At 40.3% G+C, this 19,341-nt stretch overlaps 2 protein-coding genes across 20 annotated transcripts; both read left to right on the forward strand.

Moving 5' to 3' along the window:
* Positions 1–2,558: 2,558 nt before the first annotated feature.
* LOC127647588 (uncharacterized) lies at positions 2,559–9,421 on the forward strand. Of its 16 annotated transcripts, none has more exons than XM_052131932.1 (11): positions 2,559–2,639; positions 2,823–2,854; positions 3,007–3,046; positions 3,587–5,751; positions 6,082–6,213; positions 6,503–7,016; positions 7,156–7,435; positions 7,526–7,728; positions 7,843–8,002; positions 8,541–9,043; positions 9,140–9,421. In XM_052131932.1, exon 4 carries the CDS (start codon positions 4,001–4,003, stop codon positions 5,543–5,545), a length of 1,545 nt encoding a protein of 514 aa, XP_051987892.1. In that variant the 5' UTR covers positions 2,559–2,639; positions 2,823–2,854; positions 3,007–3,046; positions 3,587–4,000; the 3' UTR covers positions 5,546–5,751; positions 6,082–6,213; positions 6,503–7,016; positions 7,156–7,435; positions 7,526–7,728; positions 7,843–8,002; positions 8,541–9,043; positions 9,140–9,421. The 16 variants fall into 14 exon arrangements, with proteins under 16 accessions (XP_051987892.1, XP_051987898.1, XP_051987885.1 ...); XM_052131929.1 differs by having other exon boundaries at positions 8,544–9,421; XM_052131925.1 differs by having other exon boundaries at positions 8,541–9,421.
* A 1,486-nt stretch (positions 9,422–10,907) lies between these two features.
* LOC127647582 (GTPase IMAP family member 9-like) lies at positions 10,908–15,992 on the forward strand. 4 transcript variants are annotated; one of them, XM_052131914.1, is made up of 3 exons: positions 10,908–11,009; positions 11,719–12,369; positions 12,718–15,992. In XM_052131914.1, the coding sequence occupies exons 2-3, from the start codon at positions 11,772–11,774 to the stop codon at positions 13,749–13,751; spliced, it is 1,632 nt and encodes a 543-aa protein (XP_051987874.1). In that variant the 5' UTR covers positions 10,908–11,009; positions 11,719–11,771; the 3' UTR covers positions 13,752–15,992. The 4 variants fall into 4 exon arrangements, with proteins under 4 accessions (XP_051987874.1, XP_051987877.1, XP_051987876.1 ...); XM_052131917.1 differs by having other exon boundaries at positions 11,719–12,306; XM_052131916.1 differs by having other exon boundaries at positions 10,913–11,009; positions 11,758–12,369.
* The last annotated feature ends 3,349 nt before the right edge of the window (positions 15,993–19,341 follow it).

Below are 19,341 nucleotides of genomic sequence, written 5' to 3' on the forward strand. Positions count from 1 at the left end.
AGCACTGGTGCCCCCCAGGGATGTGTGCTCTCCCCACTACTCTTCTCCCTGTACACCAATGACTGCACCACCAAGGACCCCTCTGTCAAGCTCCTGAAGTTTGCAGACGACACCACTGTCATCCGAGATGATGATGAGTCTGCATATAGAAAGGAGGTTGAACGGCTGGCTGTCTGGTGCAGTCAAAACAACCTGGAGCTGAACACGCTCGAAACGGTGGAGATGATTGTGTACTTTAGGAGGAACACCCCAACATTGTCCCCCCTCACCATTCTAAACAGCACTGTGGCAGCAGTGGAGTCATTCAGGTTCCTGGGCACTACCATCTCACAGGACCTGAAGTGGGAGATACACATCGACTCCATTGTGAAAAAGGCCCAGCAGAGGTTGTACGTCCTTCGCCAGCTGAGGAAGTTCAACCTGCCACCAGTGCTGCTGAAACAGTTCTACTCAGCAGTCATTGAGTCTGTCCTCTGCACTTCAATAACTGTCTGGTTTGGTGCAGCTACGAAATCAGACATCAGAAGACTACAACCCAGATAGCAAAATCTTACGGGCATTTTCTGGATTCTTCTGGCATTTGTTTGGTTTGTGTACGATGTTGGCAAATGGATGGCAACCCTGAAGAGTTCCGGAATCGGTGGTGGCGCAGCTGGAGGTGGTGGAGGGAGGGGCATTATTTTATGGCTCTCTTCTGGTAAATATGAAACATGCCAGATTCAACGTATTTTTCAGTTGCTGTTGTGGGAGTGAGTGAAATTACTTAAAGTATTTCCTCTCCAGTTTTATCATAATATATATATATATATATATATATATATATATATATATATATATATAGCCTCTAATGGACAAGGTTGTCTTTGTCATAACTTGAAATTACACGAAGTTACAGAAATTTTATTTAATAATAAATTAATTTAACTGAAATCGTATTTAAAATGTATGTAGGGTCTGACCATAATTAACTTGACATAATAAAATAAAAACTGATACATGATATTTAAGTATGAAAAAACGAACTTATTAAAACATTTGTGATTTACGCTTTGACCTTCCTGCCGCGCCATTTTAAACGATGTCGGACAATTCTCATCCTCTGAACCGCGCTGAGAAGTGTTGTTTAAGCTGAATATGCTTTATTTTTAGTAATTCCATTAACTATCCTGCAAATAGCCAGTTGCCTAATTATATTTTCTGTATTGTAAATTAGGTGGTAAATTCCGTGTAAACTGGCATTATATGATATGCCATAGGGATTAGTGAACGAGTGAGCGCGCACATTCGAGACAACTCGGTATTCCCGAGTCATATTAAAGATTTGTTCACAATGAACGATTGGTTCATGACCGATCCATCACTACAAGGTGTGATTTTATTGGTTGTACAATCAAAGCTCGCTGCTGATTGGCTGCGAGATCGACTTCACGCGAGCAGAACTGATGAACTTCCCGCATTATTCTCTTGAGGTGAGTGGAGACGGTTGTTTTCAATGCTGTTTTATAAAGCCTTGTATTTTCAAATGCAGCTTTTTATGTGAATTAAATGTAATATTATCATATGAGTTGTACTTAATATTTTTGTTTACACTTAAGCTATTTTTCTCTGAAAAAAGGGTAACGTTAATGTATGATAATGTATGTCTACAGCTAGCCACACTTCCATTTTTGTGTGAAAACATGATATTTTGTGTGTGTCTGATGGATATTATGTATTTTTGCTGTTTGTGTAGTTTAGTTTACACACTGCGTGTTAATCCTCACTAGTAGCTTATGTGGTGATGTAAGTTACAAGTTAATATTATACTTATGGTATTCGCAGTTTGTTATAATTTATACTCATGCATAACGTTAGATATTTTAATTAAATTGTCAATTTATGTAGGTCGCTTCATATCAAAGGCAGCGTCGAATTTTCCGCATCTAATCAAAGATTAAGTTACTGCTAGTCATGGTAAAGAAATCCGGTGAGAACCGGTTCCAGTGCATGCTCACTGACAGAATTCTCTAATCATAAACAACAAAGTGCAAATATAATCTATGTAGAAAATTAATTTTGCTCAGTAGTTGGCTTTATAACGGGAGTTCCATGAGTGTATTAACTGGTAGTATTACTCAAGAGTGAGATAGCCTTGCTTTCGCGCCTTGCAGTCACGTGGTTGATGTTACACAAATCTGCGCTGACAAATCTGTGTTCCAAGTAACGTTAGGATAGAGACGGCAGCTTCACTATATTTGCAGTGAGTCATGGTAACTTAAAAAAACGCATGATATGTGACGCATAACGCAACGATTACTACGTTGACTACATTCGCAGTATTTTGAGGAGTGATGGAGACAGAACATTAAATAGCCTATGTTTTAACGTTAACGTAGACTAACCATGTTCCGTACACTTTTCGCCTTATCACCGCACGTCAACGGCCACTGCTCTGTTGCTGAGAGCCAGACAAGCCTGTGTGAGTGCTCATTCTCTGGGGAAATTCCCATTGGAGGATCTATTCTTTGATTTATGTAGATGACATGCGCATGTGACAGCGCGTGTACTGAAAGAACGAGCAGAGATCCTCGGCCGCGCGCGCGCTCTCGCCTTCTTCCAAGCGCTGCCTTGCTCTCTTGCGCTATTAATCAAACACGATGGTAAAAGTTCGGATATTTATATAAGGTTACTTATATGACAATGTGTAGATTTTTGTAGAAAATTACAAAAAATGAAAATGTTCTGCTTTTTTCCCAGTTATCATTATTTGCAATGTAAGTTCAAGTCACATGGGTTGTGAGTGTGGTATTGAGTTTTTTGACACTCTTGTTTCTCTGTTTCAGAATACTGTTTTCATTCCTTACTGCATTTTGAGGTAAAGGTTTATGAGAATCTTAAACTGTCCCGTTTTTGAATAGTTGTACCAGACCTTAGCGTCAGCACTTACTTTAGCTAGCTGCTAGGTTGTTCACCAAACCGAGCCCGTTTCTCTGACCAAACCAAATGTTCCTGTACATTTCCTGACAGAGATTTCACCAGTGACTATCAAGAGCCAAGTAAAAGTAAGGTAAGTTGTTTGTTTTTATGTTTTTAAAACATAATGTTTTTAACTCTTGTTCTATGTTGCATTTTTTTTGCGAATGTCTTTTATCTGCTAAGTAGATTTTTTGTTTGTTTTTAGCCTCACCAACAAAAAATGTCCTTTCCCATGTTCATTGCACAGCTTCTATCTTATTCCACAATTGAGCCTGACAGATTTTTACATGCAATAAAAATTATCAATAAGCTGCAGGCTTCAACATGAAATATCTTTCATTACCTTTTCTAAGTATTTTTGAATGGAGCTGTTTTATTTGGCTAGTGTAACATTGTATGCCTTGATCAGCGTATGTTTATTGAAATTTGAAAGATTTGATTTCAAATTTCAAATGCAAATAAATCAAATGAGCAGTGGAGTTTTTTATGGGACTAAGGTTTACCCTACAGTACAGCCTAGACTACTTGGGACATACACTGTTCAAGACATGCATACAAAGAGCTTTCTCCTCTCTTTTCTCTCTAAATAAATCTGTAGCGTTAACAAATGTCTGTGTTTGGTTTTCCCCAGTTCACAATGGAGCGGTCCCAGTGGAGTAACATGCGCAAGCGAGCCATAAAAAGGACAAATGACAGAATTTTAGAGGTACAAAGAAGTCTTTGCACAGGTGTCGTAGAGCACAATGAGATGGTAAGTAGTGACTTTGGTGAAGTTGTGGACACTGAGATGGTGAGTGAGGATGAGGTCTCTGAAGATGATGATGAGGATGATGATGAGATTTCTCCTTTAGATTTGTCCACTGCTCTTTCTACCTGGGCTGTTGAGTATGGTGTATCATTAGTGGCATTTTCTGCTCTTCTGTGCATCCTTGGAGTGCATCACCCCTTTCTTCCAAAGGATGGGAGAACCCTTTTAAAAACAGCAACGAAGTAGACTCTGGAAAGGTTGGCTGGTGGGGTGTTTTTCTATTTTGGTATTTTGAACATGTTTCGCAACACATTTGAGTATTTGTCGTCCAAATTTCCAGATAGAAATGTGTTTATGTTGCAGCTTAATTTTGATGGATTGCCGCTGTTTAAGAGCTCGTCGACTCAGTTCTGGCCAGTGTTAGGCATGTTGTGTCACAAAGATTATGTTTCCAGCAGGCCACTGTTAATTGCTTTGTTCTGTGGTGAGACTAAACCCACTTCATTGCATGAGTATCTTGGTGCCCTTGTTCAAGAATTGAGAATGCTGAGAGAGGGATTTGTCATAGGCTCAAAAACCTTGTTTCTGAAGGTAAGTTCGGTCATTTGTGATGCTCCTGCTAGAGCCTTTATCAAACAGGTGAAAGGCCATTCAGGTTATGCAGGATGTGATAAGTGTTTACAGCCAGGTGTTTATGCTCGTCACCGCATGACATTCCCAGAGGTAAGTGCTGCTGATAGGACTGATGAGTCATTTGCGAGAGGCACAGATGAGGAACATCACATAGCAGTTTCCCCTCTACTTGAAACGGGTATCGGTATGGTCAGTCAGTTTCCTCACGATTATATGCATTTGGTTTGTTTGGGAGTAATGAGGAGGCTCTTAGTTTTGTGGTTTGGCAGTTCTGGCCCTCTTCGGTGTCGTCGTTCGGGTCGTGATATGCAGGAGATCTCTGAAAAGCTGATAAGTTTGAAGGCATTTGTCCCAGTTGAATTTGCTAGGAAGCCAAGGAGTCTGAAAGAAAGATTAAGGTGGAAGGCAACTGAACTCAGGCAGTTCCTTCTGTACACCGGTCCTCTTGTTCTTAGGGGTGTGTTACCTGAGGAAATGTATAACAACTTCGTGCTGCTGTCAGTTGCCATCTCGATTTTAGCCAATCCCCGCCTTTGTTCAGCTCTGAATGGTTTTGCGAAAAGGTTACTTGTGTCATTTGTGGAGCACTTCAGTAAATTGTATGGTCCTGAGTTTGTTGTCTACAATATACATGGGTTGATTCATCTTAGTGATGATGTAAAGATTCATGGTCATTTAGATGTGATCTCTGGGTTTCCATTTGAAAATTACCTGTGTACATTAAAAAAAATGATCAGGAAACCACACAGCCCTCTAACTCAGGTGATCCGTAGAGTGTCTGAAGTTCACAACCAAAAACATAGCGTTGAAGTTAAGTGGCCAAAAATGCAAGTAAATATAGAGCATAGAAATGGGCCTGTACCAGACTTGTTTGAAGGGGTTGTTCTACAATTCAGAGAACTGGTAGTGAATGATGTGCACGTCAGAATTACAGGAGGAGACAATTGTGTTCGACTCAATCAGATTGTTGCTTTGGTGGAAAATATTATTGTCTATAAAGACCAGGAGTACATCATCTACCGTGAATTTGCAAAGATGGAGACATTCTTTAATTACCCAGTTGATTCTCAAGAAGTAGGAGTTTTTGTAGTGTCAAATTTGTCTTCAGATTTAAAATGTACAAGGCTGAATGACGTATTAAAATATTTCAGGATGCCATTTGGGGAACAGGGCCGTTTTGTTGTCTTTCCCCTTTTACATCTGAAATAACTTCATTCCCCCCCAACCCACAGTGTATTTCATAGTGAGCTTCATTAAGACAAATGAAGTGGAGGTGGTGCCAGCTGTGTGGGTAGAAGGAGAGGTTTGTAAATGGCCTAACTACAAACTCGATGCCATGTTGAAGGCCATCAAGAACTGTGAGATGCCTAAGGAGACCTGGACAAGTTTTGACATCAGGGTTCTTTACAAAGCAAGTGAGTTTTCACTTTAATCCATTATTCATGGTTCAAGACTAAATCAAGCCACCTTTTTTATGTATTTCTTAAAATTTAAATGTAATGGTAACACTTTATTTGAAGGTGTCTACATAAGAGTGTGCCTTATTAGCATGACGCACATCATGAACATTAATGACACTTTTATGTTTATGACTGGTGTCATTAAGTGTATTTATTTGTTTTTTGCAATGTAAAGTTGACACTGGGATGCAGACATTACAAGAACCAAATGATTTAACATAACAATCATGACTAATACCAGTTTGGGTAAAGCTTTGTTTTTCACTTGGTTCCCATTCTTGACAGATAGTTTTAGTGAGGCAAGGTTGAAACTTCGCCGGGCAGAAGATGACACAGACCTCCAATCAGAAGCAGAGGAGGGGAGGCCAGAAAAAAGAAAAACCAGGCATGTCGCAAATCTGCTGAATCCAGGATAATGTGTGTTGCACTCAGATTTTGCTCAGTTTGTCTACATAATGTTTGTTTAAACTAAGGCATGTAAAAAGATTTAAGCATTAAGTTGCCAAATTTCTGTAAGAAGTAGCACTGAAAAAAATTGTATGTGGGGTAGTTGGTGAGAAGCCGTAACTGTGGGATTTCATTACTTTAAAACCTCAGTTTTATAGAGTTTCATTCATAGATGGGTCTCTTCTTTATAGGCAGTGCAAACGAGCCTTACATGGCTGTAGGGTTGTAAATAATTTTAGTTATTTTTCTCTCTCCAAAGACCAAACAAGCGCTTCCTCTCGAGTCAGGAGGAGTCTGATGAGGAGCCTGTGAAGCGCAAACCAGCCCTCCCTAAGGTGCCCTCCATTCCACCTCTGCCGTCACTGTTGCGTGACGCCATTTCCTCATCAGATGAAATATCTCCGCCAGCTAGTCAACTTGCCTCTCTGCAGCTGATTCACGCCCTTGGAACTCCTGAGCCATCCTACCATCTTCCCTCTCAGCCGTCTCGCCACCATGGGACGCCTGAGCCATCCTACCATCTTCCCTCTCAGCCGTCTCGCCACCATGGACCTCCTGAGCCATCCTACCATCTTCCCTCTCAGCCGTCTCGCCACCATGGACCTCCTGAGCCATCCTACCATCTTCCCTCTCAGCCGTCTCGCCACCATGGGACGCCTGAGCCATCCTACCATCTTTCCCCTTAATCGTCTCGCCACCATGGAACTCCTGAGCCATCCTACCATCTTCCCTCTCAGCCGTCTCGCCACCATGGTCCTCCTGAGCCATCCTAGGTGAAAAAGACGTACAATTAAGTGTATTAAAAATGTACTTAAATATGTTTTTAGTACAATACAAATATAATGTAATGCATTTTTAATACACTTAATTGTACGTCTTTTTCACCTGGGATCCTACCATCTTCCCTCTCAGCCGTCTCGCCACCATGGGCCTCCTGAGCCATCCTACCATCTTTCCCCTCAGCCGTCTCGCCACCATGGGCCTCCTGAGCCATCCTACCATCTTTCCCCTCAGCCGTCTCGCCACCATGGAACGCCTGAGCCATCCTACCATCTTTCCCCTCAGCCGTCTCGCCACCATGGGCCTCCTGAGCCATCCTACCATCTTTCCCCTCAGCCGTCTCGCCACCATGGAACGCCTGAGCCATTCCATCTTGCCCCTCATGCTGCTTCTGAGATGGACCTGCAGTCTGGTGAGACCTTATGCTCTATTCCAATTTACAATACATTTCTATGTTATAGCTAGCAAGGACTGAACAGTTTTTAAAATGTTCTGGTTTCAGCATTACTACGAGAGATCACCTCCTGCTTGGCAATGATGTGTGATATGCAAAGAAATCTGCTGCGGATTGTTCAGGATCTCCTTTCTACACCTACACCACATGGACACCACATGGACGGAAGTTTTCTGCCGTTGAGGGATGCTGAGGCTCTTTTGTCGCTGGCCCACGACATTAAGACAAAGCCAGAGAAGAGAAAGGACTTGGTAATAATTACTTTTATCATTAGTATTTGGACCAGATTTTTTTCTGAACTTTTTTCTTTGCATTTTTTTTCTCCGCAATGAACATTCGTATTTTCAAAACTTTTATTTTTCCAGGTGCTGACACTGGGCCTTGCTGGGGGCGTGAACCTCAAGGACACTGTGTGGAGGGTCATGAAGATGCTTATTCAGAACGACTTGGCCTGCAAAATGAATTGGACAGGCCTCCATGGCAAAACATCATTCCAGGGCCTAGAAGTCAAGAATGTTGTTACAGGTAAAAGTGTTGATTAGATGTACCAGGCAACATTTTTAGGTTCATTTACCAGCTTCAGTAGTCACTTGATGAGCTGCCACCCCTCAATACAGGGTGAATAAAGGCTCTTGGCTGCCTCCAGTGTAGTGGCCACCGTTTTTAGAGGCAAATTCTTTGTTTGTATGTAAACAAAGGGCATAAATGCAGAGAAATGTCTTTGTTTTTCAAAATAACCATGTATGTGTGAAAGGGGTGTTAGTCTATCGTTCGTGGTCAGACTACACATTATGATATAGTCTGGCTTGTCAGGCTATGTATACGCCTCTTTGTAAGGTCTGTGCCTGTTTAACTCCATAGTGGTAAAGAAACTGTATTAACAAATTATGCTGTCCCTTTCCCTTTAGTCTGTCACACAAAGTCAACAGAAGAATGGGACTTAACTTAAAGACCTAAATTATATTTAAGTTTAAATGGCATTGGCTGTCTTTACTTTGTCTTTACGAAGTCTTAAATTTAAACTCTGAAACCTCCCATGATATCTTTAATTGTTTGTTTCTAGAAGCCATTCGGAGAAATCCTGGATGCAGAGAATCCACGAACCAGGAGGTGGAGCAATGGTTGAGACGTTGGTTGTATTTGGCTGGCGATCGAGAGGGGGGAAGGAGGAGGAGAAGCACAGTCCCCCACCATCAGCCACCCACCATCAGCCACCCACCAACACACAACGTCAGCCACCCACCAACACACAACGTCAGCCACCCACCAACACACAACGTCAGGCACACACCAGCACACAACGTCAGGCACACACCAGCACACAACGTCAGGCACACACCAGCACACAACGTCAGGCACACACCAGCACACAACGTCAGCCACACACCAACACACAACGTCAGCCACCCACCAGCACACAACGTCAGCCACCCACCAGCACACAACGTCAGCCACCCACCAGCACACAACGTCAGGCACACACCAACACACAACGTCAGGCACCCACCAACACACAACGTCAGCCACCCAGCAGCACACAACGTCAGGCACCCACCAACACACAACGTCAGCCACCCACCAACACACAACGTCAGGCACCCACCAACACACAACGTCAGCCACCCAGCAGCACACAACGTCAGGCACCCACCAACACATAAGGTCAGCCACCCACCAGCACACAACGTCAGCCACCCACCAACACACAACGTCAGGCACACACCAACACACAATATCGTCAGCCGCACACATACATTCCACTTTGGCCCGTTTCTGGCCACACACTACCGTTCATAAGTTTGTGGTCTTTATTGGTTTACACAACTAAGTGTGATTTCTAAAACTAAGCTTTGTATGTTTTTACATTTTATTTGTATAAAAAAAAAATTTGTAAATGTTTACCTATTTAGGTCATATGTTTGTTAATTGAAAATAAACACTAATTTTCTGCAGTTATGGTTTCCTGGTTTGATTTCTCTTTGAATTGCATGGTTGCTATTGGGTGCAGATATTGAATATGGGCCAAATTAGTTATTTTAATATAATCTGGCAGAGTTGTGGCCTGTGCTCGGGAGACATCTGGCTTTTCAATGGCGATATTATGGCATGAATATGGCCCAATTTAGGGTCTTCTGGCTCTCGTCTGGTAAGACATTGGCATTTTTCTGGCAGCTTTCTGGCGTGCTTTTGGCAAAACTGTCTGGGCCATTTTTGGCCCTGCATTCCTGGCGGTATGATTGCCAAAACTAAGAACAGTGTTTGCGCCATAAAAGGCCCAGAACAATTTTGCTATCTGGGAAAGGACAGTTCGGCTGCTGAGCGGATTAGTGGTTGCCCCCTGCCCCCCCTTCAAGAACTATACACTTCCAGAGTGAGGAAAAAGGCTGGTAAAATCACTCTGGACACCACTCACCCTGCCCACTACCTTTTTCAACTGTTGCCTTCTGGCCGGCGCTTCAGAGCTCTGAACACCAGAACCGTCAGACACAGGAACAGTTTTTTTCCCTCAGGCTATCCATCTAATGAACAATTAAATTGCCCCATTGAGCAATAATTATGTGCAATACACAGTTTAATTTTAACTTCTGCCATTACTTACATTGCTCTGTACATAATATACTGTTTTTGTTCTTTATATAACAGATTGTAATAGATTTGCTCTACGTGTGTGTATGTGGGTATGTATGAAGGTGAGTGTATGTACGTATAATGTATAATTATTTATTTTGTGTTCTTTTTTGTTTTTAATTATCTATGTCTTGCTGCTGTTTTTGGTATTGTTTGTATTGTTGTTGACTGGAAGCTCCTGTCACCTAGACAAATTCCTTGTATGTGTAAGCATACTTGGCAATAAAGCTGATTCTGATTCTGATTCTGATGTCCTCAAAAAGATACCGGTCGACATGTCTGGATGTTTTGTGGTCCCTTTAAATATAGTTCACAAAATCAAGCATTCTCAACGAACGTTGCCGCCTATTTCAAATACGTCAGAGCGTCCACGAATTTTCGATAGCGTTGTCGGCAGGGGAACCAGAGCGAATTTTGACGCTCTCGCCGCCTCTGGTTTGAACGCACGGTTACAGGTAAAAAGAGCCAATTACCTTTTAGATACTGGCGTCGTCAACTGTCAATCAACGCGCATGCGCATTAGCTATATAATACTGGAACATTGCGTTTGTTTTGTGTTATATGAGGTAAAGCAGCACCATTTATGATTCCAGTACTGTCAGATTTTATTGCTGATTGGAAATATGTTCTTTTATCGTAATCTTGGCCGCCTGTTTTTGAGATTTTGGTCTTTCCCCATTCAAGTATACAGGAGCTATACCGTCATGACTAGAAATAACCTCCTGAGAGCGTTCCAGAGATGGCCGACAGTGGACTGACTCACTATAGAGACACTTTGGTTCCGCCCATCTGTTATTAAAGTTAGAAATCGAAAGTATTTTTCAGCTTTCACGAGCAGCTCGAAGTTACACCACAGTGCAACTGAAGAACAAATTCATGAATCTCCTGCTTAACTTCCCATAAGGTACGTTTCAATACGTTATTTTACTGGTTTCACTTCAACTGTAATGATTTAATGACGTGTAAATGAGTGTAAAATAAATGTATACAGCCGACGAGTGAGAAGTCTGAAGTGCGTCATCACATTTCTAAAAGGTTTCTCTCTCTTCAAAACACCAAATGTTTAATTACGCCATTCTTATCTTGTCTTTGAATATTTCACTCGTGTCTTTAAATCGTTTATATTAAAATAAATGTTTTGTTAGATTCGCACTTCCGGAATTTGCGTACATATAGACACGATTACATCATCTATCTGAGGTGTGTTTACACCCGGAAGACTTGTTTTGAGGATGTATTCTCATCTACAATATGTGTATAAGACTTTTCCACTCCAGCAGATGTCTTTGAGACGTTTATAATTAAGACTGTTCGTAAATTTGATCTTTTTAAGATGTTTAACAGATGTTCATTAGATTATGATGCTTTCCAGATGAAAATATCTCAAACAGACATTTCACTTTTGTCTTGATAAGCAATCTACATGTAATTTCACATACAGGATAATATTCTTTCCAACTGGGTGCTAACAGAACCGGTTTCATTTATTTCTGTAGACATGGTAATGGAATTAAAAAACACACAGTCCAACATATGAAAGGTTCTTAAACACATATTGTCTGTCTAACTTTAAAATGTTAAGCATCTAAGGAATGTATTTTTTAATTCCCCAGACTCAGAGACACACTTTCTCACACTAGGTTATATTATAGTTTACACCTCAATAATGGAAGGAGATCCTGAGGGTCCAAAAGAAGGTTTGAATGTGGTGTTGCTGGGGAAAACAGGAGCTGGGAAGAGTGCAACCGGCAACACAATCCTGGGACGAAAAGCTTTCACATCGATGAAATGCCCCTCTTCTGTCACACAAGATGTTGCTGTTGAATCTGGAACTGTCTGTGGATTACCGGTCACGGTTTATGACACACCAGGATTCTGTGACACTGAAAAGAGTGACGATGAGATCCAGCAGATATATCAGTGTGTTTTCCAGAAATGTGGATCAGGTCCGTGTGTGTTTCTGCTGGTCATCAAAGCTGACAGATTCACTAAAGAAGAGAGAGAAACGGTGGAGAAGATTGAGGAGCTGTTGGGACAAAACCGTCTGCAGAACACCTGGATTCTCTTCACCAGAGGAGATGAACTGGAAGAAGAAAACATGACGATAGATGATTTCATTAAACAGACCGAACCCTTGAAGAAACAAATTCAGAAATATGAGGGCAGATACCACGTGTTCAACAACAACAGAAAAATACCAAGTAAACAAGTTAAAATACTGCTGAATAAGGTTTATAAACTATATAAAGATCTTAATAAAATGGGTAAGTCTGTTTTTTTACAAAATCCCTTTAATAGTGATGTGTATACCCCGACAGCACACGTGCATCTCTAAGATGTCAGTTTGAGAGTGTTTCATCTTATAAAGAGCAGATTTACAAACCATAATCATCTCAAGACATCTGCTGAATGTTATTAACATCCAAGAGCAAATGTCTTACAGACATTGTAGATGAGCTATCAATCTAAAAATACATCTTCCAGATATAAACGTGCATCAAATAGACATCTGGGTGATGTTTGTGTGCTGTCTGTGAGTCGTCCATGTATGCTGTGTAATTTTCGCATGTGCTCCTAAATGAGTATTTAAAGAGTTCTCTTTTTTTATTCAGTATCAACAGGGCTTGAAAAACTGAAACTGACTCCTAGAAACAACATAAATAATCCTGTCGAGAGTCTTCCGGACAGAAGAATTGTTCTCCTGGGGAAGAGTGGTGTTGGAAAGAGTGCCGCTGGAAACACAATACTGGGACAGAAAGTGTTTAAATCTGAGATGAGACTGAGTTCAGTGACCAGACAATCCTCAAAGAAACGAGTCACTGTTTCAGGCAGAAATGTGTCTGTAGTTGATACACCTGGATTATTTGATACAGACATGAATCATGAAGATTTAGTGACAGAGATCACGAGAAGTGTTTATTTATCCAGTCCTGGACCGCACGCTTTTATCATCGTGTTTCCTGTGAATATGAGATTCACTGAACATGAACAACAGATTCCTCAGAAGATTGAAACACTGTTTGGAGAGGAAGTGTTGAAATACTCCATCATTCTCTTCACTCATGGAGATCTGTTGAAAGAACAGAGTTTAGATAAACTCATTAATAAAAGCAGTAAATTAAGATCTCTAGTTGATCAGTGTGGAGGCGGATATCATGTGTTTAATAATAAAGAGCTGAATAACAGAGATCAGGTGACTGAACTACTGCAGAAGATTGACACAATGATACAGCAGAATGGAGGAGGACATTACACTAATCAGATGTATCAAGATGCTCTCAGATTTAAACAAGAGGAGGAAGAGAAGAGACAGAGAGAGGAAGAGGAGAGGAGACAACAGGAAGAGAGACAAAGAGAAAAGGAGACTCCGAGAATGAGGAAGGAGAGAGAGGAAAGAGCCGGAGCTGAGTTTGAAGCTAAACGAAAGAGAGATGAAGAACAGAGAAAACAAGATAACAGTGGATTTAAAAACTTCTATTCCAAATATCAAGCTCATTTGTCTATAGCAGCAGCTGCTGTTGGACTTGCTGCTGGTGTTGTTACTGGTGTTGTACCTGTTGCTGCTGCTGGTGTTGTTGCAGTTGTTGCGGCTGTTGCTGTTGTTGGAGCTGTTCTAGTCAATGCTGAGCACAGACATCAGGATTGACAGGAGCAGAAGGATAAATAACAGCACTGATCTGATATATACATACAATATATTCACAGATTATCTAAAACATTATGATCACTCACAGATGAAGTGAATAACGTGATCATCTGCTAACAAGGCCACATAGTTTAGATAAACTCATTAATAAAAGCAGTAAATTAAGATCTGTAGTTGATCAGTGTGGAGGCAGATATCATGTGTTTAATAATGAAGATCTGAATAACAGAGATCAGGTGACTGAACTACTGCAGAAGATTGACACAATGATACAGCAGAATGGAGGAGGACATTACACTAATCAGATGTATCAAGATGCTCAGAGATTTAAACCAGAGGAAGAGAGGAGACAGATAGAGGAAGAGAGGAGATGGAGAGAGGAAGTGATGGGACAGAAGTGCACAATACAATAAGCTGTTCTCAGAGTTCACTCATGGAGATCTGTTGAGAGGACGGAGTATTGATGAACTCATTAATAAAAGCAGTGCTTTAAGATCTGTAGTTGATCAGTGTGGAGGCAGATATCACGTGTTTAATAATGAAGAGCTGAATAACAGAGATCAGGTGACTGAACTACTGCAGAAGATTGACACAATGATACAGCAGAATGGAGGAGGACATTACACTCATCAGCATACATGCAATAAGTACATTTAAAATATTTTACAAAACTTTAATAAACAGCATGTAGAACAATAAAGTGAAAATGTATAATTAATGTTAAATACACTAGGCATTAAAAACAATAATATATTCATGTTTATACCCATTGTATTATTAAAAGGATAGTTCACCCAAAAATGAAACATCTCTCATTTACTCGCCCTCATACCAGTTGTGTTTCAGCTCTGTTGGTCCAATCTGTTCAAGTAAATAGTGGCCAGAACCTTAAAAAAGCACATAAAGGCAGCTTAAAAGTAATGCATAAGATTCCAGTGGTTTAATTCATGTCTTTTATTGTTATTTAAAAAATGGGGTCATATGGATGACTTTATTGCTGCGTTTATTTGCTGTTTGGAGCTTCAAAGGTCTGGTCACCATTCACTTGCATTGTATGGACACACAGATCTGAAATATTCTTCTAAAAATCTTCATTTGTGTTCTACAGAAGAAAGAAAGTCAAACACATCTGGGATAACCCGAGGGTGAGTAAATTATGAGAGAAATTTAGTTTTTGGGTGAACTATCCCTTTAAATCTTATAATTAATCTATTACAATATATATATTTATAATTAATAATGAATTAATTAAATCCATAAGGCAAATTAAAATAAGAATTAAAAATGGTTTTGCCGAGTATAGGATGTGGGGAATGATGCCGTGACATCTCAGCCTGGAGATACACCACCATATTTGTTCCTACAAAAAGACAATAAAAACAAAAAGCATAAATGTTAAAGACCATAATGTTAGCAATCTAACAGTCATCAGAATTCTGTAAGCGTGGTTAATAAATGTAAATGTTTCTGTGCACTGCCTGGTACGGCAATAGCACCGCCCACAACTGCAAAGCCCTGCAAAAGGTGGTGCGAAATGCCAGAAACATCATCGGAGGTGAGCTTCCCTCCCTCCAGGACATATATAACAGGCGGTGTGTGAAAAAAGCTCGGAGGATCATCAGAGACTCCAGCCACCCGAGTCATGGTCTGTTCTCACTGCTACCATCAGGCAGGCGGTATCGCAGCATCAGGACCCGCACCAGCCGACTACATGACAGCTTCTTCCCCCAAGCAGTCAGACTGTTGAACACTTGATCTATCACGATACATATATCAGCACTGCACTTTATTAATCTATAATCTCACACTGGACTGTCAACATATTCTCCTCAATACAACTGCTATATATATATCATATACTCCCACTTATTGTGTATTCTATATTGTGTGTATTGTTTACTGTACATTGTATATAATTATTGTGTTGTGTAAGTATGTGTACATTTGATATGTAAATTAGTAGTGTGACAATAAAGTGATTTGATTTGAGTGATTTAATTTTGATTTGATTGATTTGAGACTGTCAGTCCATGAGTCATTATACGAAAACGTGCCATTTCCCACTTTTAATGTTTGATTTTCAAAGTACTGTTTTGAAAATCTTTAAGCCCCTTTTTGGATGAAGTAGATCCTTACCACTCAGGAAAATGTGCCGTGCCATCTCAGGCTATCTTATTTTTTATTTTTTTTTCATATAACCAATGTAAATGTGTGTGTTTGGTCAACCCTGTTACCGACATATTAATAACTTTTTGAAAAGGTTTTAAATACATATATAGAACAAATCTGATATACTGTGAAAGATAAAACCCACCTTGTTACATTAAGAGTGTTTGTGAATTGAGAATTTTGAAATTTTTAATTTTTTTAGTGGATGAATACGTTCATTTCCAAATTACACTCTCCCAACATCTTCTGTTTTAAGAAAAATTTATGGAAACAAAAATAAAACACTTCAATTCAACTTTGAGTGGATTATTAGCCTCTCTTACTAAACATTTACGATTAGTTGATTACATTTTTATTTTCATTTTTTAAATTATATTAGAATGTTATACAAGTAACAGGGTTGACACATCAGTAACAGGGTTGACAACAGTTACCGTATTGGTTATACTGCTTGTTTGAGTAACAGTTATGGGTGTAATGGAGTCTTAATTGGACATTCATAAACCTTTAATTCAACATGACTAATCAGCATATTTTGGAGACAGCTCTATTGAGATATTTTAGCATAAAAATTATGAAAAATGATGATGATTCTGCGGATGTAAACGTAAACCAATTGTTTTATTAAAACATTAAAAGAACATTGCAATTAAATGACCAATTGAACATGTTTGGCCTTAACAGAATAAACAAAAGTCAATGATCACTAATGATCACTTAATGTAACATTCCTGTCTGCCTACCCAACAAGTTTTGACCAGATGTCTTTCCGTATTTCTATGTGCCGTGCTGTCACATTAAGAGGAGCAAGAATCATTCTTAAAATGTCATCAAGTATGTACCAGATGCTGTCCTCACGGGCTGGCCAGAAATATCTATTCGGGCCAACACAGTGCATGCACTTCACATGGGCATATCCTTCATCTTTTGCCACGATGATTCCTGGTTAGATCTCCTTGTCATATGTCAGGACACACCATTTTCCGATAATCTGGTCGTCATTCCAGTCGATCTCCTGGGGTCCCTGAAATTCTTCTGTCAGGTGCTCCTCTGACTGGATTGATTGAGGTCTGACTGGTGTGCTTGAGGTAGCTGTCAGTGGAGGGAAGGTGAAGTGGTGAGTGTTGAAACGTGCAGGACAGGTTATTCAGTGTAGCACACAGACAGCTGACGTCCCTGGAGTTTAAGTGACCTTTTCTGTTGGTGACCACTTGGTGTATTCGCATTGTCCCAGGGACCGATGGGATGTTTGCTGGAATGTTACGGTATGCATCCACAATATTCTCAGTTTCCACATAAAAGAGCTTCACTGTGGTGCCAGTGGTCAGCAGCGCTCGGTAGAGAGTGATGGCATCAGGGATGTCACGCCCTTGACTCACAAGCTGATCTGCCAGTCTTTTTAACACTCCCCCAACACCATCAGGAGCACCCTTCCCGTGGCTCGCTTCAAAGAAATTCCAGGTGCCACTCTCAAAGCCCCTCTTGCTCAACTCAGTAAATTACCTTTCTGTCTGTATTGAGTACAAGGGCCATCACTGAAGAAGTGGACCACAGACAGAGATGGATGATGGGCTTGTATGTAGTCCAGTACTGGTTCAAGATGTTGCCAGATTGCCGGGGGACCTTTTTGCTTGGATTGAGAGATGGTGCAGAAGCAGAGAGGGCTAGCATTGTCACCAACATATAACACACCTGTTGCCTGTTGGTGTGAGGCACCAAAATGTACAGCCTGGATCTCAGCAATGTATTTTCACGAGTAGTTTTCCGAGAAGTCCACATGTATAATGCGCTCATGTGAGGACAGACCTCTCTTTAGTTCTCTGGAGAATGAGAACTGCTGCTTGATGTTGAACACATGCTTCTTGAACTTATGCAGCAGGCACGTGAAATGCTCAATGAGCTCCTCTAAAGAGCTTTCGATTTGTTTTTTTGCTGTCACTTTGAATGACACAGCCTCATTATCTTTTGGCATTCTGTTCTTCTCTTTCTCCTCCAGTACCCACTGTGTCTGTTATGCGCATTGATGCATTGGTAACAGTATCCAGTGGGAAGCTTTTCAGTTTGCATTTGGGACACTCTCCATACATGCACTCCTTACTGCTGGTGCTGCAAGATACCTCCTCTATTAGCTTCTCAAGGTTTGAGTTGAGAAGCAAATTTAGTTGCTTCAACTTGTCAACCACAAAGCCGAGGTTCTCATGGATTTTGCACATGCAAGTGTCTCTGTCTTGAATGGTTGGATGTACAACCCAGAAGGGACGAAGTAATAAAAATAGTAATGACTTTTGGTTTATAAAGCACATTTATAAAACCCAATGCACTTGTGTGTATCAGTATCATTAGTAACCTCAACACATTTTAGCCTACCTATCAGTAGAATAAATTAAAAAAAATATTTTTGGGGATGAAAACTGTAAAAACATGTATATTATGTAAATACTATTAGTAAGAAAAGTACATCTGTGAAAATTCTCAGTCATCCAGGTCATAGTTATCCAAGAAGGTTTGGCTCAGGGGTGACAACCCCACAGAGGTAAAATACCTGGCTCTCCCCATCAGTCATTTAGAACTGAAGAAACCCCTTGGATGAGAGGCAAAACATCTTCAAATATGGAAGTACCAAGTCCAGTTGCCCTTGATTTAACCCTTCTTGGGTATACAACATGGGTAAGACACACAAAAGCATACTTTCATCAACCCTGTTACCCTGGAATGGTAACAGGGTTGACGGTAACAGGGTTGACGAAAAATGTTATTGGCGGCCATTACTAGCCATGAGGTATAGGTAATGACACCACATTATGTGCCTTCATGAGAGGCTTAAATGTTGTTATATATGTACATTTTTAAATATGTACAAATAACTTTTTAACGTATGCTTTTCTGGTAACAGGGCTGACACAATGAGCGTGTCCCCGTCTTTCAGACATTACATAAACTCAAAGAAAATTCATTAAAAGAAGAGAACACTCACTTGTCTTCTACCATCAACTTCATGAAAGGCAGATGATGTCACTTCCTGGAACTGATGCAACTTTTGGAACAGTCCATTATCTTTAAAGAGGTGTTTTCATAAAAAGTAACAGGGTTGACAAGAACCTAGGGACCCGACTAAATTGTGTTTTTTTTTCAAAATTTGACACAGGTTAAGAATAAAATCCATTCATGACTAATGAACTGACACTTAAGGCTTTATACAAGTATATGTTTTTTTATGATAGTTTGACTTTTTTGGCCTCAATAGCAAGTAGAAGTAGAAAAATCATACCGAGGGACAGGACATTTTCACCATTTCTGCAAGATGCTTTGCACAAAAATGTGATTAAAATCCTTTAAAAACAAAAGAAACAGAAATAAATGTATTCTTATATTATGAGACATATTATGGAAACTAAATTATAAAATATTTTATTTGTTTTAT

Source organism: Xyrauchen texanus, chromosome 8 (assembly GCF_025860055.1).
Source record: "Xyrauchen texanus isolate HMW12.3.18 chromosome 8, RBS_HiC_50CHRs, whole genome shotgun sequence".
Classification (NCBI taxonomy): domain Eukaryota; kingdom Metazoa; phylum Chordata; class Actinopteri; order Cypriniformes; family Catostomidae; genus Xyrauchen; species Xyrauchen texanus.